General features: G+C 36.4%; 1 protein-coding gene across 1 annotated transcript in view; it reads left to right on the top strand.

Moving 5' to 3' along the window:
- Positions 1–27199, top strand: part of ADAMTS19 (ADAM metallopeptidase with thrombospondin type 1 motif 19) — a 129610-nt gene that overhangs the window by 10856 nt on the left and 91555 nt on the right. The window contains 4 exon segments of the mRNA XM_031059062.1: positions 13658–13823; positions 20458–20630; positions 21561–21644; positions 22461–22618. Of these exon segments, the coding sequence (XP_030914922.1) occupies positions 13658–13823; positions 20458–20630; positions 21561–21644; positions 22461–22618 (581 nt within the window).

Genomic DNA, 27199 nt, shown 5'->3' with positions numbered 1-27199 from the left:
TCTTTCCCTCTGGGCTTCAGGGGATGCTGGATGGAAGAAGTGCCCAAGTGATAGCTACAGCCATTACAGTTATGCCATCTTTTATATAAAATATTAAACTATGCTTCAGATGTGCTTACAATTTGGAATGATCTTTTTTTATCTTTTTTTTTTGTTGTTTTGTTTTTGTTTCTTTTTTTGTTTTTGGTTGGTTGGTTTGTTTTTTTGTTTTTGTGTGATTAGCCTGGCATTTGGATTATAACCCTGAAAACTCAGATGTAACTCTGATTCAAGACGTGTATGAAGTACTTTAGTTTTCTTCTGGAACTGGAACACAGGACATAAAAGGGACATCATGAGGGACTCATATTGTCTTAATATTTAATTGTGGTCTTTACTTAATTTTCTTTTGAAAAATGCTCCTAAACATGAAGCTGTCTGTATGTGTTTCTGTTGTAAGCTGTGTGTGAAACTCTTCTAATTTGCACAACTTTTGAAACCTGAGAATTGACAGTCTTGTAAGTTAGGAGACAGGAAGTTGCTTAGGTGATTTTGTGTCTAAATAAGAGATTGCCAGTCTCTTTTGTCTCTTTGTGACCTCAATGGACCTCACCTCAAATATTTATTTAGAATCACATGAGGGTAGTGAGTGAGTTTAAAGTGGAAGAGGATTTATAGAGTAAAATGGATGCAGTTTGGCATATGAAAGCTTTGTTTTCCAGTTTCTGGCTGATAGTCCTAGGATGTTTCCCTTTTTCTGTCCAATTACCTGTTTCTTCTGTAGTAACCTATCTAAGGAAGCATAATAATAACAACACATTTCTTGGATGTCTCTTTAGAGTTTTTTTGGGGTTTTTTTGTATTTTTTTAAATTTCCCATGCTAAATCATTTACATGGGAAATAATGGAAGGAAATAATTCCTTTCCTTTGTATTTCGTGTTGGGTAATAAATCCTTTGCTTATTTCATATAAGCAAGTTTATTTGGAAGTGACCAGTCAGACTGATGGTAGTTTGTTCAAGAGATGCTAATGTCAAAACGCCATTCTGATCACCATTTGTGTTCTTATGCACATAAAATCAAGCTCTTTAACTTAAAAGAAAAGTAAAACCTTAGTCCAAATTTATATTTCTTCTTTTAGTTTAAATAATAATTCTTGAAGAATAATTAGATATTGTACCTTCTTTCCTAAGGGTAGCAGGGCTTTAGTTTCTTAGCACAAGAAAAGAAATTGATTTTTTTCCCTCAAAAAGGGAAAGTAGCGTCTAGGTTTAAAAGTTAAAAGCAAAAACCTGCATAGATTAGGAAAAAAAAATCAATTAGGAGTCATAGAAGACTATAACTTCTATATATTTTCAAATTTTTAAAACAATGTTGTGGGAGTCTTGTTTATTTCTCTTAAAGCTGTCTGGTTTGGATTAATATCATTCTAGATAGAGATATAAAAACCCTAAGCATAACTTTATTTTATAGAAGAACTAACTTTATTTGTTGAATTGTATTTCTATTCCTATAAATATATTTTATTTTTATTTCTTGAATTACTGTTTTCCACAGTTAGTAATTTTGGCAAATTGCAGGTTTGAATGAAACTGAGTTTCATGGAATGTTGCCTTGAATTAAATAATGTTTAATAATAGGAATAATAGGAGCGTTTCAGCCTCTCTGTCAGAAAAAAATCAAAGATAATGGAGTCAAGGATGGATATTTCAGTAAGGATTAACAGAGATTAAATTTCTCTATGGACAATCATGGGTGGGTTTTGGAACTGTGCCACATCCTTCTGTGGCTACTATGAAAGCGCATGGGTTTGAACAATGCTAGCTCATTGGTAATGCACTATTTATGTGTTTTACATGGATGAATCAATTTAAACTTGAATCTCTTGTGTTGGTCATCTTGGTACTAATCTAGGTGTTTTATCTAATGCAGATTAGAGTTGTTGGTATTTCCTGTTTAACCTCCTGCATGGGACTAGGTGTAGACTGCTTAGTGCTTATCCTTTGTGTATTATTATACTTTTCCTCCATAAAATACATTTCAGATTCTGATGGGATAAAATCCAGGCTTGCTCTAAAGAAATAGATTTAATGCTGTTTCGTTAGCTAAAGGTACAGCACTTTGATTCATACTCCAAAAGAGTGGTTTTTAGTCTTACCACAAGAATTGCTGAAGTTACTCATATTACACCAAAATGTTCTAAAGGAACATCTTTATGAGCTCTGAGTCTTTAATTGCAAGGATTTTTTCCTTAGGTGATGTGTTTCCATAGGTGTTGCTTTTTTTCATAACTAGTCATGTTTAGCTGTGCAAACAGTCTTTCTTGGACAGTATTAATAACTACTCAAACGTTGTTGTGAAATAAGTGATCTTAAATATCACTAAACTAGCTCATTGTAAAGAGTTTTTAGTTTAAGTTTTATGGAATAAATTTTTTTAAATCCTGACTCGCTTTATAGAAACTCTTGTATTTATTCTGGAAAGCAGTTATGGCTGGGTTTCTGAGTTTTATTTTTTTAACAGTAAGTGAGTGGTTGTGTTCCCTTTTACATAGCATATACTTGGTGAACAAAACCAAATGATTGTTAAAATCATGCCTTAGTTAGGACAACATGATAGACACAATTTACAGGTTAGGCGGCTGTTTTAAAATTGGATTTTTATGCTAGTTCTCCTTTGAATTCTGCAAGTAAAGAGCTGTGTCAGTCTTGTTCAAATATAATAGTACTTTGATTTTCATTTTGATTGCAGTTTATTTTATTGGCCTATATTAGTCATCTGTGGTTGGTTGAACATAATGCCCCAGCATACTTCCTGAAGCAAAATAAAGTAAGGCTTTTCTGAACATTTCAGGCAACGGATTGGAAGCATTTTTATTCATTTGTCAGTTGGTGCATGCACCAACAATGGAGCTGAAGTCGTGCAACCACATAAAACATATATTGAATTCAGGATAGTATTGGGGGCAAAATGAGTATCTTTGTCCATAGTACACAAACACTTAATATTTTCTTTTCCTTTAGGTTTAGCAGCCTTGGTAGTTGGTTAATGCTTCCTTTTGTGATGGTGGTTAGTTTTTTTTATTTATGTGGAAACTGTGCTTGAACCACAGTCAGCTCTGATCATTGTGTTTTTAATGAACCAAACTGAAGACATGGCCCTTTTATTACTTCCAGCTTCTTGGAACATATGCCTACATGAAAATGAGAACTTAGAAAAATGAAAAACTAATTCTGTAGCCCTCATAAGGACAGATCAAAATTTGAAACCTGAAAACCAAGATGCTGGGAGACCATTGAAAGAACTTTTTTTAAAAAAAATAAATGTTTCTGTCTATAGATCATCATTTAGAGCTGTGAGTATAAAAAATTTCCATGTTCTTTTAATAGAATTTTAATTATTTTTGAGTCAGTAATAGTGATTTTTTTAATGCAAGTGAAGAGGAATAAGGTGGCCAATTTTTATTTCTGCACAGACATTGCCTTCTACTTGTCTTCTCTTTAGTAGCTCTAGCTCCATGCATTAAGTATTATTTTTAAATGAATTAATTTCATAACATAAAGTTATGGGCAATGGTTTTTGCTATGTAGCATAAATTCAGAATCTTAATTTTGTAAAATAACTTTATATTTATTATCAGAGCACTACCATTGATCTAAATCCGTATGAAATCAGATCTAAATCTTAGTGTTTAGACAGCTAGGATGGAATACTGTTATCTTGCTTTATTAAGCATATATTGCCCAGAGCTAATTGAGAGTTATCATCGTGGCCAGAACAACAGCTTCATTTGTCTTGCCTTTTAACATTCTATAATTGAAAAAGTCTCTTCGATCTTATAGCAGGTCTAGAAAAGATCTGGAGAGGGACTTTTTGCAAGGTCTTGGGGTGATAGGATAAGGGAAATGCCTTAAAAACTGAATAAATGTTTAGATTAGAAATTACGACTAAATTCTTTCCTAAGAAGGTGCAGAAACAGACTGCCCAGAGAAGCTGTGGATGTCCCATACCTGGCAATGTTCAAGGCCAGTCAGGGTGGGCTTTGAGCAACCTGGTCTAGTGCAAGGTGTCACTGCCCATGACACGGGAGTTGGAATGAGAGGATCTTTAGGGTTCTTCCCAACACAAATCATTCCATTGTTTTAGTAATTCATCTTATTTTACTCAACTAACAGTCAGCCTTTAAGGCTTTTTAGCCCTTCCTTGTAGTTTCTGTAATAGAAAACAAAACTACATGAGAGAGAGGAATAATTCCAAGATCCAGTTAGTTTTAAATCTAGTTAGTTCAACCTCCTAAGATAAAGGGTAGAAGCTACTGAGTGAAGGGAGAAATGATCAGAAAGAGACCATTAACTTATAACATGGTGAGTTGGCATATTACATGTTGTTGTCTTTTGCGACAGTCACGGTTGCCATAAAATCTGCATTGTTTTAAGCATCTAAGGATGAAAGTATTGTATTTATTTTCTTAAGGATTACACTGTGCCATGTGTGCAGGTATGGATATTCTGAACATTAAATAGCTGCACCGTTGATGAAGTCTGACTTGCCCATAGCTGTCTCTTTTAATAGTATTAGTCAATCCTTTTATAGTTGCCTGTAGCAAATGAATTAAATAGTTTTTCAATTTAAGTTAGTTTAAAAATCAAGGGTATTTTCAGTGTCTCATTAATCCTATGTGTCTCGAAAACAGTTTTTAAATTGACTGTCACATATACTGAATTTCATTTTAACGATACCTTGTAGCACTTGGATCAAAAATGCTAATTTGGTTTTAAAATTGTTGCATGCGCTCTTCTTACTAATTAAGTTAGTAAGAACTTAATTAGTGGTGGGAGTAGTAGGCTTTCTGTACCCCATAAACTTCCAGAATGCTGCATAAAAAAAAAAGAAATAAGAACATGCCTGTGTTAAGTCTGCACTTCCTAGTTTGTAGTTGCTAAGTATAAATCTTCAGGTATTAATAATTTTGAATTTATGATTTTAAAGGTGTAATTGTGGAATACTTTTCTTGAGCAAACATGAAACTGTTTAGGTGAAGGAAAATCGAAGTTCATGTACTGCAAACTCAAATTTCCAGACCATGTCTTATATTATGTAGTCTCTCTCCCCTTTCCTTTTTCCTTCTCTTTGAAAAGCTGTAGAACCTAAACACATGATAGATGGGTAGATGTAAAGCTATTCTATAGCTCTGTATCAAGAATCTTGATATCTGCAATTTAGTAAAAAATATGTATTTATTTACACAGTAATTTTAGCTGTGCAACTGGTAACAGGAAAAGTGTATTTAGAGTGCTTCTGACAAATATTTTTCAAATATTTTTGCATGTTACCATGTAACTGCAGTTATTTGTTTTGTAGATGTTGCAATTGAAAAGTAGGCTTTAAATGGTGATTTATGTAAAATTTTTAAAATATAGCCGCTAGTTCTGAATGTCTCAAATTTTCAGTATTCAGCATATACATATATAATACCCAAACTGAATGCTAGTTAAGGATACGTCAGTATCTTGGCAAAATTTAGATTGCAAGTCAATGACAGAACAAGATGAGAATTCAAAACTTATAGCAAAGACAGAATGAAACTAAATAAAATAATTGGACTAGAATTTAGAGATCAGGACAGCTGATAAACAACTGAGTAAAACATCACAGACAAGTATGATTCTATGTTCTATACCTACTGCCCTCAAGGGCTACCAGGACCATTTTAGAATATCTTCTCACCATCAATCCATCCATGTAATGTGAAGTCTGTACTAGTGCCAGATGTGGATCTGTCCCAGAGACTGGAGCTAAGGCTTGGCATTCATCCTAGATGAATTTCATGATGTTCCTTCTGGTAACTTTCCATAAATACATACTTATACTTTTTTTTTTTTTTTGGTGGCACTAAAATGAGATTACGTGAATTATTGATATCTCCATGAGACCCACATTTCTGTCATTCTATGGTTTTAATGAAGATACTGGGATTCTTTCTGACTTATGCTGTTTTCTGTACTTTTACCTGGCTCACGGATGACATTCTTTGTCTGGTCATACCTGTTCAAGCCCCAAAATTTTAAATTTTCTGGAGGTTACTATTACATATCATGTATGTGCCTATCATGCATAACAGTATTATATTCCTGTGACACCTTGTGATAAAGTTATCTGCAGCTAGATGCAGTTGGTTTGGTTGCCATCCGGATTTTTAGAAAAATAGGCTATACAACAGTAATGGTATATTTAGGTATAGGAGTTTGTGTTTCATATTTGTTACTTTTCTGTACTAAGCATTTGAAAATAGAACTTAAAATTGCCTTGTGGAAGTAGTTTTCAATGAAGTGTTATTAAAGATACTTGAGTTACCACAAACTGGAAAACTGTTCTTTCCCTCCTTGTATCTAAGGAGGGAAAGAACAGCACACTCAAATACAGTTCATGGGACGCTCTGTGTAGGGTAGTAATTGTTTATAAGGTTCTAATAGTTGTTCCAAAACGAGTCATTGTAAGAACTATAGGGTTTCCCTCAAAATCAATGTCTATTTATCTTTATTTAGTTTTGTGAAATTTGAGTTATGGTGCCCTAGTGATTTTGAAAATTTTTATGTATGCTTAAACTATTCTGTGCCTTCTCATAGCAAGATTCTAAGGGGTTTGAGATGAATTCTGGATTTTAAAATATTGAGGCCATTCCAGTGTTTTTACCCAACTAATTTGACTGAAACAAACTACAGCTAAACTACACCTCAGGATAACTGCTGCCAAAATAAGTGTACAGTGGAGTTCATTTACAATGTGCTATTGAAGCAATAAATCTGTGAAAACAGCAACATATGTTTAATTTCAGTAAACTTCTTAAAATTTAGGGTTTTGGGGGTTTTTTTTTGTTTGTTTTTTTGGTTTTTTTTGGTTTTTTTTTGTTTTTTTGTTTTTTGTTTGTTTGTTTGGGTTTTTTTTGTTGTTGTTGTTGTTTTTTGTTTTTTGTTATGGAAAACCTGTGAAAGCATCCATGATGTTGTAATGAACTTGTGGGCACATTACTTAGGTGAAACAATTTTCACAACCATATCATGTTACTCGCCTTAGGCCTTAGGAAAAGTAAGTAGCTCCAAAGACAAACAGATAAAACTAGGTAGAGCTAGGAAGTTGAGATACAAAAAGGTATTTTTATAGAAACTGATTGTCAAATGTAACCATAACCATAAATAATAAATTGCAAATAGGAAAGTGTAGGAACTGTGTTACCTGAAGTCATCTTATTATATTTTTGTCTGTTGTTCTGTGCTTTCTCACTTCTTGAAGACTTCATTCTTCGTGTGAAGTTGTCTGGCTTTCAGTGGAAAATGTAACTGTGGTGTTACTTCCTATGATTACTTTGAAGTCCAACTCTCACAAATTTAACTGGCAGAGTGAGAGAAGGAGTTCCAGTAAACTGTGCTTGGTTTTCAACGTGACTTTTGTTCATATTAATGTGGAGAGAAGGCAATGTTTTAGATGATAAAGTATTTTCAAAAGACGTAAACCCCTCTGTGGCTGGAAGGGTCAGTCCCTTTGAGATGTAGTCATGAAAAACCTAGTTTGGATGCTTTATATGATCTGGAGGTAAGGTCAGTAACAATCCCTGGGGGCTTGGCTCTCCTTTAGTGGCACATTGAGAGCTGGGAGGCACAGAAGAATTAAACAGACCAAGGCTGTAGCCAGACTGAAGGCAAGTTTCTTCTATTTGTGGCTTACCAGTTTTGTACATTTATAGATTTACTTTGTAGCCTGGTGAATTCGCTGACAGTGACAGGAGGAAAAAAAGTGTGTGTATTTGCTGATCACAGGTTCGTTATGAGCCATCAAGCGTATGAACTTGGTGGGGGACGTTAAGTGAAGATACAGAAACTTTATTCTCCTTTCACAAATTTGCAGTGTAGTGATAGCTGAAATGTGGTTGCAGTTGAGTTGCAGTTCTGTTTCCTAATGATCAGAGAGAGGAATTAATTTATGGTTACAAGGATAATTACATAATGAGAATATTCCAAGTTGGAAGGGACCCACAAGGATCAAGTTCAACTCTTAAGTGGTTGGCCCATACAGGGATTGAATCCACAAACCTTGATGCTATTAGCACCTGGCTCTAACCAGCTGAGCTAATCTCAGACTTACAGTAAGCCTCTTTGATCAAGCAATAGTCAAAGGCTGGTGTATGTGTCATCAAACAGTAGGAACTGCAATACTCTATGATTCCCTATTATAAAAACTTTGGAGTCAGTATGAAGGGACCTTGGAAAGCCAGCCTGGAGAGCTGGCCCAGAAGGAAGGCAATGTTGACCCTGGATCAGATGGATCCAAAATAATGGCCATGAATCAATAAAGTTGTAACATTGGAAAGATTTCCAAATGCTAAAAGATAAAAATGTGAAACATTCCAGATAAGGATAGTGAAATAATAGGGCAGCAGTTCTATTGAAACTATTTCATTTAACAGTAGCAGCAAGGAAATGTGAAGTGTAGTCTGACAAAGGATTTATGTTATAAGAATATCTAGATAAGATAATCTGTATTTTACAAAATCTCAAATGCATAGGAGACTGGAATTGGTGTGTGGTTGTAAGACATTAAAATACAGAGGTAATTTGCATTCTGTCTTATTCATTATTTTCCCAGTACTACAGGACCTAAGCAGTGCAAATTAAGGTTGTATAATGAAAATAATGAAATAATGCATGATGCATATGATGCAAAAAGAATATTTGGTTTTACTTAGTGTGTTGAATTTAGCTGAGTTTGTTTCAATAGTCAAGTGAAATCTATAAGCAAAGCTGCAACTCATGAATGATGTGTAAATATATTTTAATATGTTTGATTTTCTGGCTAGAATAAGAAGATTAAATGGCTTTTTATGACTTTGAAGGAAAGCTGAAATTCCATTGTTAGGTAAGTTGCTAGAGGAATTAGCCATTTTTTCTCTGAGCTGGTGTTTCCCTCCATACAGTGTCCTTTATTCTGAATAACGTGCATGAGCTGTGTTAATACTCGGTGTGACAATCAGTATTGGAGAGCTCCAGATGACTGGTAGCAAGTGGTCTTTTCTGCTGAGTTTTTATTCTTTTCATAGGTCTTTCAGTCTTTTCAGGTGTTGACGTGTGCCTGTGCCTTCTTTTGTCACAGGTGTTTCTTAAGTTTAGGTGTATTTGATCTTTTAAGCCACAGATTAGTCAGCCAGAAAGTGGGCAAGAGGTTCCTGGGCAAGGGAAGAGAAAGGGGGCTGGAGCACATAATTTCAGCGTTTTATGATTGGTTTGCCAGTTCTGCTAAATTCTTCTGATGGTCAAAAGGCAAGTATGCAGTAGTTCAGACTGCACTGACATTTCTGAAAATAGTGGTACAAGCTGAACCAGGGAACTTTGTGACAGTGTAAGTTCCAGAAGTCTACAGTCTCCAGGAGGCTGGCAGTTGTAACAAGAAGAACAGAGAGAAGCTGGCATGTAGAAGTAGTGGTCACTTGAACCTGATGACCAGCTTGTTGCGTTGCACAGATAGCTCTGGCACTTGGAGGGACTCCTGTCTGATTCAGGAGTTTCATTGCTGATAGCAGCAACCAAATATCTGACTTTAAAACACCACCGTGAATTTAGGAAGTACATTTGTGCTTTTACTAAAAAGACACTAAAAATTAGAGCATTTAGAATTGATAAATTTTATGTATGTTGTTTGCAGTTACATTTTGTGTGTATCATAGAATCAATTAAGTTGGAAAAGACTTTTGAGATCATCAAGTCCAGTCTATGGCTTAGTGTTGTGAATACCTGTTTAATTGTTAGTAGCATAGGGAGTGCTGCAGAGTAACAACATAAATGTTTTCCTGCATCTTTGTGCAACATTAGGTTGTTTTGAAAAAAGTAGTCATTCTCTTAAACATGAGAGCAGCATCCTTTCATATAGAGAATGATTTTCTTAAGAATTCAGAGCAGTGTGTATCTTAAACCAGACTGTATAGGAATATGGAGGATTTGGAAGGATTTAAAAGCCATGCAAAAATGGTTTCCACAGACCTCATATCTAGGGCTAGTACCTGAATACATGCTTTGAACCCAGTGATCTCTGCATAACAGTCTAGATGGTTTTTTCCTCTATTGAGGCTATAAGGTGTAGCATTGTGCATGTTTGTGTACTTCAGTAAGGCACAGCCTAGAATTAAAAAAGATCCCAGAAAGGATTGGATTGATCACTATGTCAGCAGCTGAAAGCCAGTCAACAGTGATAATACTGACTTCCCTCTGTGATGTCTCCTAACTCCGTGCAGCAGATTGGAGTGAGCAGACAGGTAGAGAAAACCTCCAGGAAAAGGGCAGTGCATATGATGTTCACAGCTGTGAAACACTGTGAATTGAAGACAGAAAGCACTTATGAACTGAAGGCACTTATGTTTCCTCAGCCTTCAGCAATGAAGATTCTTATAGATAGAAAATCATTAGTAAGAGCTGGAGACTTTGTGTTGTATTTCAGCTCAGGTGAGGTTCTGATAGAATTGTTAAGAATCAGGTCACTAAATTGAATCTGGATTGTTAAAATCATGGAGAAAAACCTTCAGAGTGGGATGCTGATATACAAAGAAAAGATTTTGCCTGTTTACTCAGAAATTAATGCTCAGTTTTGGGACATTTGACAAATAGCGCAAAGTCTGTTATGAAATTATGTTTCAAAACAAGTAAATATTGGACTTATAAAGACAATTTGGTTTTTTGTATGGTGCAGTGAAGGAACCTTTCATTTTTATACTGCAGATTTGACATTAATGTTGTGGTGCTGATGGACGCAACATGTGTACTAAGTAACATAAACATTTTCTGCATCTGATAGGAGTGCATTTTTCCCACTGATATTTGCCTTGGGAAGTATATTTGGAGCAGGAAGAAGCAGAGTCTCATACAGCCCATCCTTACTCGCTGTGTGCATTTGTTCCATGAGACGGTGGAGAGTTGGCTGCAGCAGGAAGAAATTGTAACATGCTGACTACGCCCAACTGACCTGTGCCACTCAAGGTGCTGGGGAAAGGTGTTGTTTTCATTTGTCTTGGTTTCCCACTATCCAAATTTGGTAAAAAGTTAGTTTTCTGCAAGTGAAGTTTTATTTGCCCATCAGCTGAAGTTTGCCCTAAACTTAAGGACTCTCTTTACTTCGTAAATAAATAAAATACAGAGCAAGTACCGAGTTTATCAATAGTTACAAGATTTGAAGATTTTTTTTTTTGGCCAAATTAGATTGCACTGGGCTTGAAATCTACTGAGATATGTGTGCTGCAGGGGAAAGAATGGCATGCTATGTTACCTTTACGTAGATATGTCCAGCATCCTGGAGGGCTTTTCAGTTGCAGCTGTGAGCAGTAGTACTTTTTCAAACAAAACTAGTGGAAGATGTGTCAGTTTCTCAGAGCTCACAGTTCTATCCCAGATGTATATTAGGGTTTTGCTTTTCAATCTTTTTAATCCTTGTTCTGCTGTGCATTCTCATAACATGGAAGTTTTGCCATTTGAACTGTCTAAAGGCTGTAATTTGCCCTGGCATTCAATATCTGAAAATGTGTTGAAACAGAAATGCTTTAATGCATGCTTTGACTTCTCTGCTTTCTGTGTTTACTTCATAAAAAGATCTTCTTAACTCCATTTGTAATGATTATGAAAATATAAGAGCATGGTTGACAAAGCTACAGTTTCACCTACCACTTTCTATCTGTGAAATTATCCAAAGGTTGGAGAAATAATGTTTTGTTTGTTTTTTTTCTCCCCCAAAAGCAGTCAAAATGGCATCCAAGATTATTTAGTTATCCAGTTTGTCTGAGAATCATCCATTTGCGTATCTATAACTTTACATCACTGTTCAGTTCTTTAACTTCTGACTCAGGAAACAGGCAATAGATTTTGGATTTCTCTACCAATGAATTAAACTTCACTTTCTGCTCCTTCTGCAAGGAGCTGGAAGAGAACATTAAATGTCAGTCCTAGCACAACTTTTCAGAATGTCTGATGAATGGTGGCAACCTGAAGAGCATAATCTTAAAGCCCTGGTTTCATTTTGCAACAGAGAATGGAGATGGAAGAAATGTGACAGATGTTCTATGATTGACTCTGTTCAGGAGGGACTAAGGCCTTGCTTTTTGTTGGTGTACAGGGGATACTTGCAGCACCACTAGTGGGCTGCTATTCTTGTTCTATATTTAGTTTATCAACATCTTTCATATACTTTATATGAATAAATAATTCTTTAAAAACGTAAAATAATCTATGCCTGAGTGAAGTTCAGTATTCGACATAAAAATCAGATGAAAAGTGATTTATGTCTTCTGTCAAGAAGTGTTGTAGGTGTACAGGCTGAACTGAAACTAAAAAGAAAGTGAAAAAAGGAAAAGGAACAGCCAAATCCCCAGATACATTTGTGTTTGTGTGCCGTGTTAATGATGACCTTTTGATATCTGTTCAGCATTCCTTAGCTATTGTAACTTAATGAAAAATTAAGTGTGTGTATTCACATTTATTTCATGTGATTGTGCAGAAAGATTGTTGGATTTTTTCTTTTTGAGGTGTTGTGTTTGAATGAAATTGTGTTTTGTACCACTCACAATTTTTGATTTTGTTTTTTTTCCTTGGGTCGGAATATTTTTGGGTGGTGTATTCATCTGTCAGAGAGGATATCCAATGTGATAATGGCACTTACATGATTCCAGAAGAAACAAAATTGTTTTCTATTTCTCCCCATTGATGCTACATAAAAATATACAGAAGAACTGTCTGCTTCTCTTAGCCAGATATATCACATAGTTTTGTTTCTGTAGCAAAACAGTATAATACATTTTTTAAGTTTAGAGAGTGAGGAAATTAACTGTCAGTCTTGCTAATGTGGGGGGAGAAGCCCCACAAACCTTGCTGCCTCCAGCTTTACTCTTGATAGGAAACTTTTGTGTATTGGAAGCTTAACAGTTTGTGCTGAGATTTATTTGTGTGGTATTTATATAAGTATGTTTTATAGTATTTTTTTTCAGCATTGGCTATGCCCTTGTAATATTGGATGTGCATCTGGTGTGTTAACTTTTCCTATGTGTTGGTGTGTATAAATACGTTGAGACAGAAGAAGAGTTAACCAACTAAATGGCTTTATTCAAATATTTTTCTGGTGTTACTGCTGGAAACCAAGAAGGGATTTCTGCCTTTTAAAAATAGTTTTGGGTTCTTTCAGTTTGAAAAAGAGTAAAAAGAGTGCCACAGTATTTCTTTTCCATCTTCATATTTGTTCAGGATGTATTCATAAGCCTTACATTGTTCCTGCTATTTCATTAAATATAGTTATCTAAAAATGTGACAATAATAAATAATGAAACCTGTGTATAGACTTTTTTGTACATACTGTACATATATAAACGACCTCCTGGGTCTCCCAAAGTAAACTTTTAACATTCTGTATCTTTTACTGTGCATATGCTACTGGCATGTAGCCACCCACCCACCCAGATTTAGCTGAAATAAATGAAATTTATTCTAGTTCATTTAAGTAGAAAACTTGTAAAATACAAAGGTACTCACTTTGCCCATAAGGTTACTAAAGCAAAGTGTTTCCTTAAGTGGGATGTTGTGGGGTTTTTTTCTCCTGCAGGACTGTGCACAACTTAATAAATTCTTACCTTATATGTTCCTTTTGTTTTCCTTTGCAGATGGGGTTTATACAGATTAATGAGGACTTCATATTTATTGAGCCACTCAATCGCACTTTGGCTGTGACAGGACATGCACACAGGGTGTACAGGCGAAAAAGGTCCATAGAGGAGAAAGTTTCTGAAAAGCCACCTTCTCAGAATCATTACTGTGGTGTTGTTACAGGTAATATAAAAATCGCACTGCAAAGCTGTAATGTAGCAAATATATTTTCAAGAAAAGTAGATAGTAGTTACATTAGAACCTTGACAGAAGCAGAACTGATTATTCTTGTAGCGGTACCCTACAGTGGACTCTGAGGTGGCATGTCACTTGTTGGGAGAAGGAGTTGTCCATTAGGAATAGACTGTGCTTCTTAATATGCATTTGTATTTGAAAGTAGAAATCTTTGGGGCATGTCTTAATTTCAACTTAATATTTAAAATCTGTTTCTTGTCTCTCTCTGTCATCAGAGCTGCTTAATCTCTCACCATGTGCAATGCTTGTACTTAATTTTCTATTTTCTGTGATTTTTATATGTGTTCTTGTTCATACACACTTATATGTGTATGAAACAATCCTAATGTATCTTCCTCAATGGCAGGTAGAACAAGTTGTTGAAGTAGAAGGGTTTAAACAGAAGTTTGGCACATAGTGATGACTTCATAGTTTTCACTGGGGAACGGAAAAATGGCTTGTGTGAAAGATGGTGTTTTGTTTTTTCTGCTTCATCATCAGCTGTCATTTTTCAAAGGATGGAGGGCATCTCAGTCCTTTGACCTCAACATGAGCTGAGGGTATTTCTAGTGTTGTTGTGAGAAGTTATTTTTCTCCTAGGAAATAAACCAGAATGAGTGCACATTTTTAGGCTGATTTTTCATGTGTAAGTGAAATCCTGGCAAAATGCAAAGAAAATGGCAGAAGTGCACTGAAATGGTTAGGAGGCTGGATTATATGACATTTGGGATGAAGCAGAAGGAACTAAGTTATTTCAAGCAGGTAAGGAAAGATAAAGGAAGGATGCAGCTGCAGTTGTCTGGTGCCTAAGGGTCTGCAGAGAAAAGATGAAGCCAGACATTCCTTAGAGGTATGCTCTGACAGACAACAGTTGTAACTTGCGTTCAAGGAAATTTCAGTTTCCATAAGGAAAATAAAATCTCTACAAGAATGCTTAGCACTGGAACAGGTTACCAAGAGAGGCTGTCAAATCCACATCCTTAGGTATTTATAAAGCATGTCTAGAAATGGCTCTAAAAGAGCTGATCATCCTCTGACTCTTGGCCTGACTTGAGCAGGAGGCTGGACTAGCTGCCCTCTGGAGATCATGTTCAGCCTAAACTTTTCCATGGCTGTCTGATCCTTTCTGAACATTTATGCTGTTCTGTCCATTTTATATAGTTACAGAATAAATGTTACAGGTTTTGTGGTGGGTTTTTTTTCCATTTTGGAAGTATTGTTTTTATAGTTAGGCATCCATCCAGAGTTTGAAATCAAAGATAAATGTGCAAAGTGAGGCTCTTCTTGCAGTGGGATGAAATAAATTACATGTAACTTCCTCCAGTTGGCTCTATATTACTATTCTAGGCTTTGTATTACATCGACACTGCTTATCTGAACGTTAAACTTTCTGTATTAGCACAAGTTTTTCACATTAAGTAAAGCTATTTATTCCTCCCTATTAGGGAAAAGTGAGTTAGAGTATGCATGCCTGCATGTGTATGGGAATGAGAAAGAAAAAATGAAAACTATGCATGGTGTATGCACTGCAAAAAGCAGGGAGGAGTATCTGATAAAGTAGCAAACTTTGATGGGTATGAAAATGAGTAAGGATGCAAACTTGTCCATAAGGACATGATTCTTCTGTGATGTTCATTATCAAATATCCTTTCACTTTCTCTTACACTCTAAAATGGGATTAATCTTTTGTAATAATCTTACACTCCAAGCTCTGATTTGTTATAAATCTGTCGACAGAGAATCAAATATCTGTTTGAAGGAGGTTTCATTATATCAACCATCAGGTTTAAAATTTCATAATAGTGCAAGCTGTGCATAACTGAGTAGCATCTTCTGACACAATGTTATTATGTTAGGAAGTATAAATAGCTGTACTTGCTAACCAATGCTGTTGTTCTAGAACACCAGTCCCTCACTGCCCTGCTACAGATTATTTTACTAAGAGTGACTGCAGTAAGTTATATGCTTAAAAGCTCTGTCTATGCTGAGAGCATTTTGTTGGTATGACATGAATTTAGGTAATATCACCAAAATACTCATGCTACAGACACATGCTACATACATGCATGTTTGCACACATGGTGCAGCCTTAAAGTGAATAAAAGCATCGAAAATAAGCCTTCACATAAGTATTTCAGAATTCTGAGTCAAATAGTAAGCTAAGTAGATCAATTAAATAAAAATAAAGCAGATGAGTATGTGGGGCTCTGAGATAATCTCAGCTGCCTTTGTGGTAGAGATGTAACTTTGTGACATAGAGCAGCTGCTACCTTGGTAACACACTAACTTTTCAGCAATATGGTCGTGTCTCACAACCAGACTGTCTTGCGTCTACAGTGCTTGTGTGTCAGGATAGAAACAGGTATTTATTTGTCTTGCTGGTTTTGATCCAAATTGATCTCAAAGGCTGGCCACCTATCAAGCAAATATGTATTGCCAGTGGTGAATTGTAATTATCCAAAGGAATGAATGTCTGTGCTGGAGGTGTTGAAGGATCACTATAGGAAGTAATAGCTTTTCATGGAGAGCTAGCAGAGGCAATCAAAGAAGGTATTGTTTGTCGTCCATTACCATTGAGGGGTGGACTGAAAGTTGCTACGCAGCCAAACTTGTTTGGAGAGAACAAAGAACTTGTTTTTGTGAATGGAGTAGTTTTCTTATTAATTAGGCGAGGGAGAGAATCATACTGACAGAGGCAGTTGCTTTCTTGATTACTGACAGTGTGCATATATATCCTTTTCTTGAAAGTGTGTATGATTTATTTACATGTGTGAGCCAGTTGCACATATGCAGACCTTACACTCCACCCCTTTAAAAGAAACCAGTACAGAACTATGTTACAGAAAAAAATGTGAGAGAAGCAGGTGTAATTAGAGCAAAGGGCTACATTGGGAAGCGAAGGTTTTTTTCTTCTACCTGCTCTGAAGCACTTGTTCCAAACTGAAGTTGTTTATATAGTAAACTGAACTCCTGGTGAAGTCATGGGGCATATTGGGAAAAAAGAAATCTCTTACCCAGGATATGGTGAATGGGAATTTTGAATCCCTTCTGAATTTGGAAGACTCCTCTTCTACTTCTTAGTTCTGGCAATAAACAATATACTGCCCTGAGATACCAGTGTGCTTTTCCTCTTAGGATGATGGAATATTGCTGAAAAGCCTGCTAAGTTTCACTGAATCAAAAGCAGAAGTCTTACTTTATGGCATGTAGACTGGGCAGTCAGCTGGGAAAGCTGTGTTGATTCCTGCTCTACAGCCTGTTTATATGTGACAAAATATGCAATAAAATGTGCAAACAATCTTGGTCATGGATCTAAGAGATTGCATAAGATGGAGACTGGTGCTACTTGAGAGATTAATTTCTACTCCTTGCGTCAGAAAAAGTTGTCGCTCTGTAGGAAACTATTTAAATCCCTATTCAAATTATAGTGGAGGTATAGCTTATGGCGTCTTAAGCTCCTCAGTATTCCCTGTGTAGGCAGAATACTGCAATTTCCGTATGACTAGGTTATCCCCTGGGGAGTGATGGTGATTCCTCTGTAGTCTGGGCTGCATGTGCATATACTCAGGAAATGCTTTTGTGCCTGAGGACTTGAAGGTGTCCAGAAGTCTTGTAGTCACAGCCTCTTCTTAATGTTGGCTTAGATACTTTGTGTAACCTGTGATTATAGTAGATGTCTCTAAAGTGTTTTAATGTGGGGTAATTGTTTTGTTAACATTTCTGCTTGTTTTCTCTTAATTGTCTATTTTATGTCAAATTTATTTGCTGCAGTATTTTTACCCTTCTTGCTGAAGTATGCAGTATTCCTATCTTTCCTTTCAGTCAACTGAGTTTAAGTAGTCTAGGGATATGGAATCTCCTTATTCTACATAGTTGCACAAACAGAAGTCTTATTGCACAGAACTCTCCTGTAGAATTTAGGTTTTATTTTGGCAGTGTAATTAATTTTTTAAGATTAATTTATGCATCTTTAGTCTGTCTTTTATCTTGTTAGTACATGAATTATTATGTATCTGGGTTTTTTGCAGCAGTTATCTCTTACATACTTTGCCTTCAATAATGATCAGTTCTTTGTAATTTTTACTGTTTTATGAATATGTAAAGAAACATGAGGTTTTGCCTAAAGCCTGTTTCCCTTGTTATCTGGCAGCAGTTGTAGAAGTTATTTGAATACCAGTAGTACCAAAATTACTAATTCCATTTATTTAAAGTTCTTAGGAAAGAGCTGCAAGTTTCAGATAAATGAGATCTCGTGATGGGGATTTCTGCCAGCAATTTGGAAAAGGTTGGCTGGCCAAGAACAGATTGTCCATTGGTTTGTTAATGGGAGAGATATCTAAGGCAGACAGATGATGGGCAGACAGCTTGTCTAGAGAGCCATGTAGTCTTCTCATTCACTGCAATCCCAAAAGACAGAGGTTTTGACAGCTTATGGGACCACAGTGTTCTTAGTGTTTAGGACAATGACGTATTTTATTGTGGACTGTCAGTTCTGAACAGAAATGCACTACTAGCTATAACTTTTAGAGAAATGTGTTAAGAGAATTCTCTGTACATGCTAAGATTAAATTTAAAGTTTTCAGTCACTAGCTGCTGTCCTTTACAAAGAAATGAACAGTGAATAAACTGTTGCTGGAAACTACACTGTGCCTAGGAAGAAGGCAGATTGACCAGATGGGTCAAAAGAGATCTTTTTTAAGCCACATGAGTTTACTTTTTAAACTTAGACCTATAGCTTACACTTACAGCATTAGATGTTTCTATGTTAAGCCATAGTTGTATAGCTTATTGGAGGTGTTTTTTTCTGGCACAAATACTGACACTGAGATTTCATTAGAAATTATTCTCAAAAGAGTGATGAAAACACACATAATATTTTATAAACTAGGCTGTAGATCCACAGTTAGCAAACATGAGTTAGGCTAGAGTGTAGCAGAAGTTATAAGGCTAAGCAAGTGTCTGAAGGATCAAAATAAGAGACTTTAATTTAAGATAGCTTGAATTTATAGCTGTTCTACTTCTAGGTCATCGAACACCAAACATTTATTTCTGGAGAATACATATGTATTTCTTTTAGTAAATGTGTTAGTAGGTCTTACACTGCCACCAGTTGTAGAGGGATCAGTAAGATCTTCTCAGATGTAGTGGGATGGACTAAATCATTCAAATGTATAATCTTTTATGAATGATTCAGAAAAGGATAGAAACCTTTTATAAGTGTGCGTAATTTATACGTGTTACATTGAAAAATATGTATCTGCATTATATTTACATTAAATCTGTATTAGACGTATATTTAAATCACAGATCCCTCTTCCACTGGTATTTTATATTTTAAATTTAATTTGTTAGTTAATTGACTTCGTGAGTTCACTTTTAGCGTTGTCCTGAAGAGTGACTTATTTTTTAGAGAGTGGTCATGTATTATAAAATATATTGCAGGAACTTTCCAATTAGAGATGAGATTGGTTGAATTGCAAAACATTGTCTCAAAATTTTTTAATATTTTATTGTTTCCAGAGCATAATTGTCATCTTAAACATTACTTTTTTTCATCGCAGGGAGCCTGATACTCCATTTTAGATGCTTCAAGAAACTTCGCTTGGTTTCAATGAGATCAGTCCCAGAAGTTTTACGTCCTCTCAAGAGGATCTAACAATATTTGCCTATTACAATAAGTTTAATTTTTCATTTTGTTTTAAATTAGATTATTTAAAATGGCGTTGCTAACTGTTGTATGTAAATCTGACCACCTTCTGGCTTGTGTAATTATGTAGTACTATGGTACTACTATGTATTGTAGTAGTAAGGGAAATTTTGTTGGGTTTTTGGAGGGGAAACTGAAAATTAACACCATTAATAACCTCAACCTTACAATAAACATAACATGTTTTCGATTTTTAGCTTTCGGCAGATTTGGAGGCCTGTTTCCAGGGTTTGCTTTTATTACTTTGCTTCAGCTGCTTATAATGATAGGAGCACAGATTTTGAAGTCATGTCAGTAAAAATTCACTTTTTTATTTCTAACAAACCGATGTCATTCTCTGTCATTATCTGAAATATTATTTCCTCTTTGCAAATCACAGAATTGTTGCATGTATTTACCGAATACATGACTTTAAGGCGCAACTGTATTTGTTGTCTTGTATGCTAAGATATCGAGACATCAAGATATTTTCTCTGTGATTTATGAAGATGGACAGACAAAAATTATGCAATGTCAGTAACACTGTTTTCCTTCAGACCAAACATGAGTTAAGTTTTCTCCCACAAACCAACGTAAGAGACACATATTCTTTTTATAAATATGGTAGTTGAAAGGCTGCAAATAATCTTTCTGACTTTATTTGAAAAGATGGATAAAATTTCTGTTTTCTTGGTATGAGGTAATATTTATACATAGTAGAGACCTTCAGTATGAGCCTTAGCGTTGGCAGTAGCAAATAAGCACAACATATTATAGTCCATAGCTATTTGTTTCCACATGATGAGAGTTATAATATAACCAAGAGTAACAAATCCTGAAAAGTACTACAGGGGTAGTTTGAAGGATGAGTTTCTCAAGCACTATTTTGGTTTACAGATAAAAGGAAATCCAAGACCCAAAAAGTGTCTGAAAGTGGAAGAGGAAAGCGATACTCTTACAAGTTGCCTCAAGAGTACAACATAGAAACTGTTGTGGTGGCAGATCCAGCTATGGTTTCGTATCATGGAACAGATGCTGCCAGAAGATTTATTCTAACCATCTTAAACATGGTAGGAAATCTAAAACTAATTTTGATGTTTTGCCAAAAACACATGCACCACAGGCTGATTTCATTGCTCCTTCTGGTGATTCTGACTGAACACCTATAAGGCACAGTCAAAGCAGGACCATCAGCAGGTTGTACAGACTTAGTCCGTATGTTTTGCAGCAGAAAACCGTAGTGCTGCAGGCTTGTCTGTACTGTCTGGTCATACATCTCGGGGAAGCCTGGAAGTGAGAGAAAAAGATTACTTTTTGGTTAGAAGCCATGCTGTTGGAAAAGTTGGGATATTGAATAGTTTCTGGTGACCTGTGCTTGATATGAAGACATGACATTGTTATGGGAAAGCATTGTGTGGTCAGTGGTGGTGGAAAAAAAAGAAAGAATAATGAATTTGGACAATTACATTCCCTTCCAGTTCTATCTGGAGCTGCAGTGTATAAAGCATTTGGTGCATAAAGCAGTGAAAAATAGCATCTGTAATATACAAGGAAAGATTGTTCTAAAGAAGGAGCATAAGCTGAAAAATTAATATGAGCTTTAACTATTCTGAATGATAGGAAGAATTAGAGAGTTAGATGTTGGCTGAGACCACTTGATCCAAGATCATGGATTTAAATGAATAGAAATTTTCATGTGAACAGTATTAAATGTGTATGTAAATATTTGGAGAAAAAGGCCACAGTTTATAAAGTGATTGTGGCCATTGAGAGGAAAAGGTCTTTTTTTATGTTCCCAGAATGAATATTGCCTAAGCTCTGTTTTCACTTCAGAAGACCAACACAGTACATTATCTTAGTGTTCTGTTCAGATTACAGAAAATAAAAGCAGTCACAGTAGAATATGAGAGTTTTTGATGTTCTTTGGGGTTCTGTTGTTTTTAGTGTACGTCCAATACAAATTCATATTCTTGTTTGTTGGATTTTTTTTTCTCTTCTAGGTTTTTAATCTTTTCCAACACAAGAGTCTAGGATTACAAGTAAATCTTCGGGTGACTAAACTTGTCCTTCTTCATGAGACTCCAGTAGGTATTTATGACATTTGTCTTAGTCTGTAGAGGGTAATGCTACTTAGCTTGTTACTCCGCAAAAGCTTGCAATATTTATGAACTTTAATGGCAAAAAAATTTCCTTGGTTAGCTTTCATATATTATGCAGTGATTTCCACTGACAAGCAGCCCCAGTGAAGATTAATCTTCTGATTTATGTGCTACATGTATTGAGACTTATCTCTTCCTGCAATTAAAAGTCAGTCAAAGTTTCCATGTAGAAATCAGGTAGATCTTAGCAAAATCCACTTCTACTCTGCTTTTTGTTCATTCATATATCTCAATAGAAAAATAATTTCCTTTAAATCCATTGGATTGCAGAAGGAGAACTGATGTTCTTTGTTGTCTAATTCCTAGACAAACAAAAGCTGATATAGCACTTAACTTATAAGGAAGTGGGATTCCCTTACCAATATTCTAATCTAAAAGACTATAATTTTCCAGTGAAAAAGTAATTTATTTCTCCAGTTCCTCTGAGTAATCTTGTTTCATGTTCACTTTCTCCATCTTAACACCATTATACTTTTCCTCACCATGGATGAGAAATCAGGAAATAAATAAGACTAAAGTTTGAGTGGACTCTAGTACACATGTACACTCTCAATGCACTGTCTTAATTTGTATCTTTAACATGTAAACAAGGTGGTCTTGGCACCTGAAGTTTGAGTTGTTTTGCCATGGACATATTATGTCATAAAAAGCAGAATATTTTTGCTAGCTCAGTCAAAAAAGGTTCCAAATTCTACATATAGCATCCTAATTTTAATAATATTAATTGTTTTTCATTTCCAGGCAGATATGTATATTGGACATCATGGTGAAAAAATGCTGGAAAGCTTTTGTAAATGGCAACATGAAGAATTTGGCAAAAAGAATGATATACACTTAGAAATGTCAACAAGCTGGGGAGAAGACATGACTTCAGTTGATGCAGCTATATTGATAACAAGGTAAAGTAGTGAAAGATGAGCATTAAAAATAGGCAGAAGGCTAGTGTGAAGATAGATCAAAGTAGATGGCCAATATAGTAAGAATTTAGTTTGCAGTGAGGAAGGGAGCATTTTGAGGCATCTGGATCTCAAAGTTGGTGATAAAGTGTTGCTAAAGGTGCAGAAAGCAGTATTTCCCAGACGGTAAATATTTGAAGTGATGAACAGGTTACTCTTTTGTTTCTTTTTTGGCTATATAGCTAAGGCCTTATCTGTATAACAAAGGTTGGAATCCTTCATCCATGCGCCTTTGTTTAAAAGAGGCAGCACCCCAGACCTGTAGATGCTTTCAGTCAAAACACAAAAGCATATTTAAACCATTCAGAGCTAGACCAGCATTAGGCACATTACTGAGTTATGCTTCCCTCTTAACTGATCTAGAACTGATATGTTTCACTCTGTGCAGAAGGTACATCATGTACATCTTCAGGATGTGTCCTGCAGCCACAAGAATATGATTCCAGATCTGCAGTTCCTTGTAGCTCTTAAGTGTCTGGCATTTCATACATTGAGAAAGAAACAGGCTCCAGTTCACCTCTTTCCTTCCAAGCAGGGACTGTCATGGTTTTGTCTGATCCAGAGGCATGACCCAGAGGAAAGGACAGATTGATGATTCAGCCAGCCTAGGGTTAGAGTTAGTGCCATTTTTGAGGTGGAACTTGGACTGCATAACCTTCAGAGCTCCCTTCCAAAGAAAATTCCTGTGATTGGCTATAGTGGAATACTGCAAAACCATGTGTAATCTTTGCACCTACATGCCGTCTTTTGCTGTTTATTCACAGCACTCTCACTGAGAACCTACAGAAAATAAAAATAATGCATTCTTCTTGAAATTAGTTTCATTCTGATTACTCCAATATCTATAGTGTATTTCAGTCTTTTGAAGCAGAAAAATATTTCTCTAAATTTTCCTGCTTTGGAGAGCCAGTCACTTATGCGAAGCAGGAAATTTAGAAGTCCAAACTGTCTGTGGTAAGAGCTTTGTTGCCACTTTTGCTGTTCAATCCCTTTTCTTTTCTGAGAAAAGCCGACACTTCTTACTCTGTGTCATCCTCCTCTATTTGATGTGTATATCAGTTTTATGGATTATTGGGGCTTTGAGGGGGCAGGTTAATCTTTGTTACACATTTATACATGAGCTAAGCTGTAGTTCTCACAAGCTCCATTTAAGTCTAGTGGAAGACACAAGAAATAATGTTCTCTGCAGCAACTTTGCATAAGCTTATCAGGAAACATACTTGGAGTGACAGACTAGAAGTCAATTTTGTAGATTAAGACCCCAAACTGATTTTAATAGTAGTGAGTGCATTGTGGGGCTGGGGCAGGATAGGGGACGAAGGTCTGGAAAGAAAGAAGGGGGAAGCAAGCAGTAGGAAAGAGTAAACTTGGGCCAAGGCATAAAGGATGCCTGAGTGTCATAGATAGCGTTGGGTTAATCAGGATGGCTAAAGGGGAATAGACTTCCTTACATCTAAATATTCCTTGTGACTGTTCAAGGATAATGAGCAACAGCATTCTGCTTGTTTGCTAGAAACCTTGAGCTCTCTTATTTGAGATAGCTGAGGCAGCCAGCAGTATCTACAATAGCAGCAGCTGTAAAAGGAAGTATCAAATGCTTCAGGCCTGTATGGGCTAAGAGAGTGAACATGGGGCTGCATTCTTTAGCTTATAAGGTGCCTCTCATGAGTAGTAAGATGCTATAAAATAAATAGAGCATGTGACACCTTTTTCCTGTCATTTCATCTTCAGCTTAATGAGCCTTTATGGGAAGAGGCAGAGGCATTCTGAACTGATGCAAGTGAAGCATTAGTTAAGTTGACGAGACTCAGTGGTCTGGAAATGTCTTCAACTGTCAGTGCTTTTGGCCACACAGCTTTTTGAATTTAATGCAGCATTTCTGGAAGTCTTGGTTGATGACAAATTGACCATGAGCTGCTAGTGTACCCTTGTGGCCAGGAGGACCAAGGGGATTCTGAGGTGCATTGGGAAGAATATGGTCAACAGGTTGGGGAAGGTGATCCTGCCCCTTTCTTTGCCCACATCCATGGTATTGTGTTCAGTTCTGGGCTCCTCAGTATAAGAAAGACAAAGAGCTACTGCAGAGGGTCCAGCAGAGGCCACAGAGATGATTTGTGATCTGGAGCATCTCTCTTCTGAGGAGAGACTGCAGGAGCTCGGCCTGTTTAGACCAGAGAAGACTTAGAGGGGATCTCATTAGTGAATATAAATATCTCAAAGGCAGGTGCCAAGAGGATGGTGCCAGACTCTTTTCAGTGGTGCCCAGTGACAGGACAAGGAGCAATGGCCATAACCAAAATACAAGAAATTCCACCTCAACATGAGGAAAAACTTCTTTACATTGAGATTTTCAGAGCACAGAGAGGTCATGGAATATCCCTCTCTGGAGACATTTACACCCCACTGGGACATGTTCCTGTATCACCTGCTCCAGGTCACCCTGCCTTGACAGTAGGATTGGACTGGATGATCTCCAGAAGTCCCTTCCAACCCTAAACATTCTGGCATTCTGTGATTCTAATGGTAAAAAAGCTTTGCAAAGATCTGATCTTATGTTAAGATGCTTTTCTTCTTTGTAATAATGACATTTTGATTTCAAAGAATCATAGAATTGTTTGGGTTGGAATGGACCTTAAAGATCATCCAGTTCCAAACCCCCTATCACATGGTCAGGGATATTTTGTATTTAGAGCACATTGGTCAAAGCCCCATCCAACCTGGCCTTTAGAATTTCCAGGAATGGGGCATTCACAGCTTCTCTGGGTAACGTGGGCCAATGTCTCACACCTTTACAGTAAAGAATTTCTTCCTAAAATCTAACATAAATCTTGCAATTTCAGTTTAATGCTATTCCCCTTTGTCGTGTCACTACATGCCCCTGTAAAAAGTTCCTCTCCAGTCTTCTTGTAAGTCTGCTTTAGGTGCTGGAAGGTTCTGTAAAGAGCTCCTCTCTTCTCCAGGTTGATTTACCCAAGCTCTCTTAGCCTGTCTTCATAAGAGAGGCACTCCAGCCCTCTGATTGTTTTCATGCCTTTTGTCTGGACTTGCTCCAGGGTTGTCTACAATTTTTTACCTGCCATGTTAAATACAATTTTTGGATTTAGTCTGTGATCAATTTTATGGAATTTGAAGTAGAGAGAAGGGAAGTGATTGGTTAGATGTCAGAGAATAGGTTATTGTCGGAGCCAGAAATTAAAGATCTGTTCTTCTGATGTTTTTATTTTGCAGTGCTGTTATTCTCTAGACTGTACTGCCTCCCACCTGAGAGCTGCTTTAGCTGCTAATAAATCATACCAGAGCAGTTTTCTGACTGGGAATGTTTTGCTAATCCAGGCTACCTCTACACATCATCAGGTTTATGGTATAGCTAACACTATGTGTGGCTCTGCACGTGTGTTTTGTTAATTCAGAGTCTCATTCTGTTTTGCAAGCAGGGAACAAGCTCCATTGTCACAACTTCCATTTGGACAGCAGGTCTGCTTATTGAGAGAAATTATTTTGTTTATACAGATGAACACCAACTGCTTGGTGTTTTTTGAGTAAATGTGTAAAGTTTTGGGTATCCAGCACATTCCATGGCAGCCCTCCTAAAAGTTGCCACATCTCTTCTTTTGTCTCACATGATAATAGAACAGCAAGAGTTCTTTGTAAAAGCTTTCCTGTGTGCTTTCACATGCCAGTTTTGTGTAGTAACCAAAAGAGTTAGAAATGAAGTATTGAGTGTTCTGCAGAGCTAATTTTTAATGCCTAAGTACAAAGAGTGTGATGTGGATGTTGTAGAGCTTGGTATTCAGCAGCCAAACGGCCATTTTCAGGAAAAAGGTACTTTTCAAAACTTATTTTTGCATTTGTTCTGTAAGGAGGAAAGCGAAACCAACTTCTCCCCGCAGCTTTCTCTGCTGCCCAGCTAGACTGTAATGATGCGTATCTGCTACCAATTCATTTCAATTTACTTTGGCCCTGTTTCATGATGTCAGTTTTTGTTTAGTTTCCCTTTAAATTGGCTTATTTTGATGAAACTATATCCTCTTTAAAGTATGGTACCATGAAGCAGAAGAAAGGCAGAAAGAGTTTGTAATCTATTTAGATTACTAGGGAGGTCGGATATATGTCATAATTAAGGTAAAAAGTGTTTCAAGGACTGTCTTGATAAAACTACCTGTTTTATCAGGTAAGTTTTACTGTATTCCCAGTTATAAATTAGCACAGTTACTTTATAGATATATCTGATATAGATACTGTCTATTTGATATAGATCTATCTGATAGAGATACTGTCTATCTGTAAACAGTATCTAGCTATAAAAAGATAGATAATTTCTCTGAGGAAAAAATGCAGCAGGTTGCATCAACATCCTGCTTGCCTTTTAAGGTACAGGGTCTGAATGTGCAGACAAGACCAGATTTTGGTGGCCCCTGAGATGACATTACCAGTTCCTATCTGCATGGGGTGCTTGACCTGAATGAGGTAATTGAAAATAAGGCAGGAAAAGGCCTGTGGAATTCCCAGTTGTTCTGTGATGAT

The sequence above is a fragment of the Geospiza fortis genome, unplaced genomic scaffold, assembly GCF_000277835.1.
Source record: "Geospiza fortis unplaced genomic scaffold, GeoFor_1.0 scaffold167, whole genome shotgun sequence".
Taxonomy (NCBI): Eukaryota; Metazoa; Chordata; class Aves; order Passeriformes; family Thraupidae; genus Geospiza; species Geospiza fortis.
Note: the sequence above shows the minus strand (reverse complement) of the source record. Positions and strands in the feature narration are given on the sequence as shown.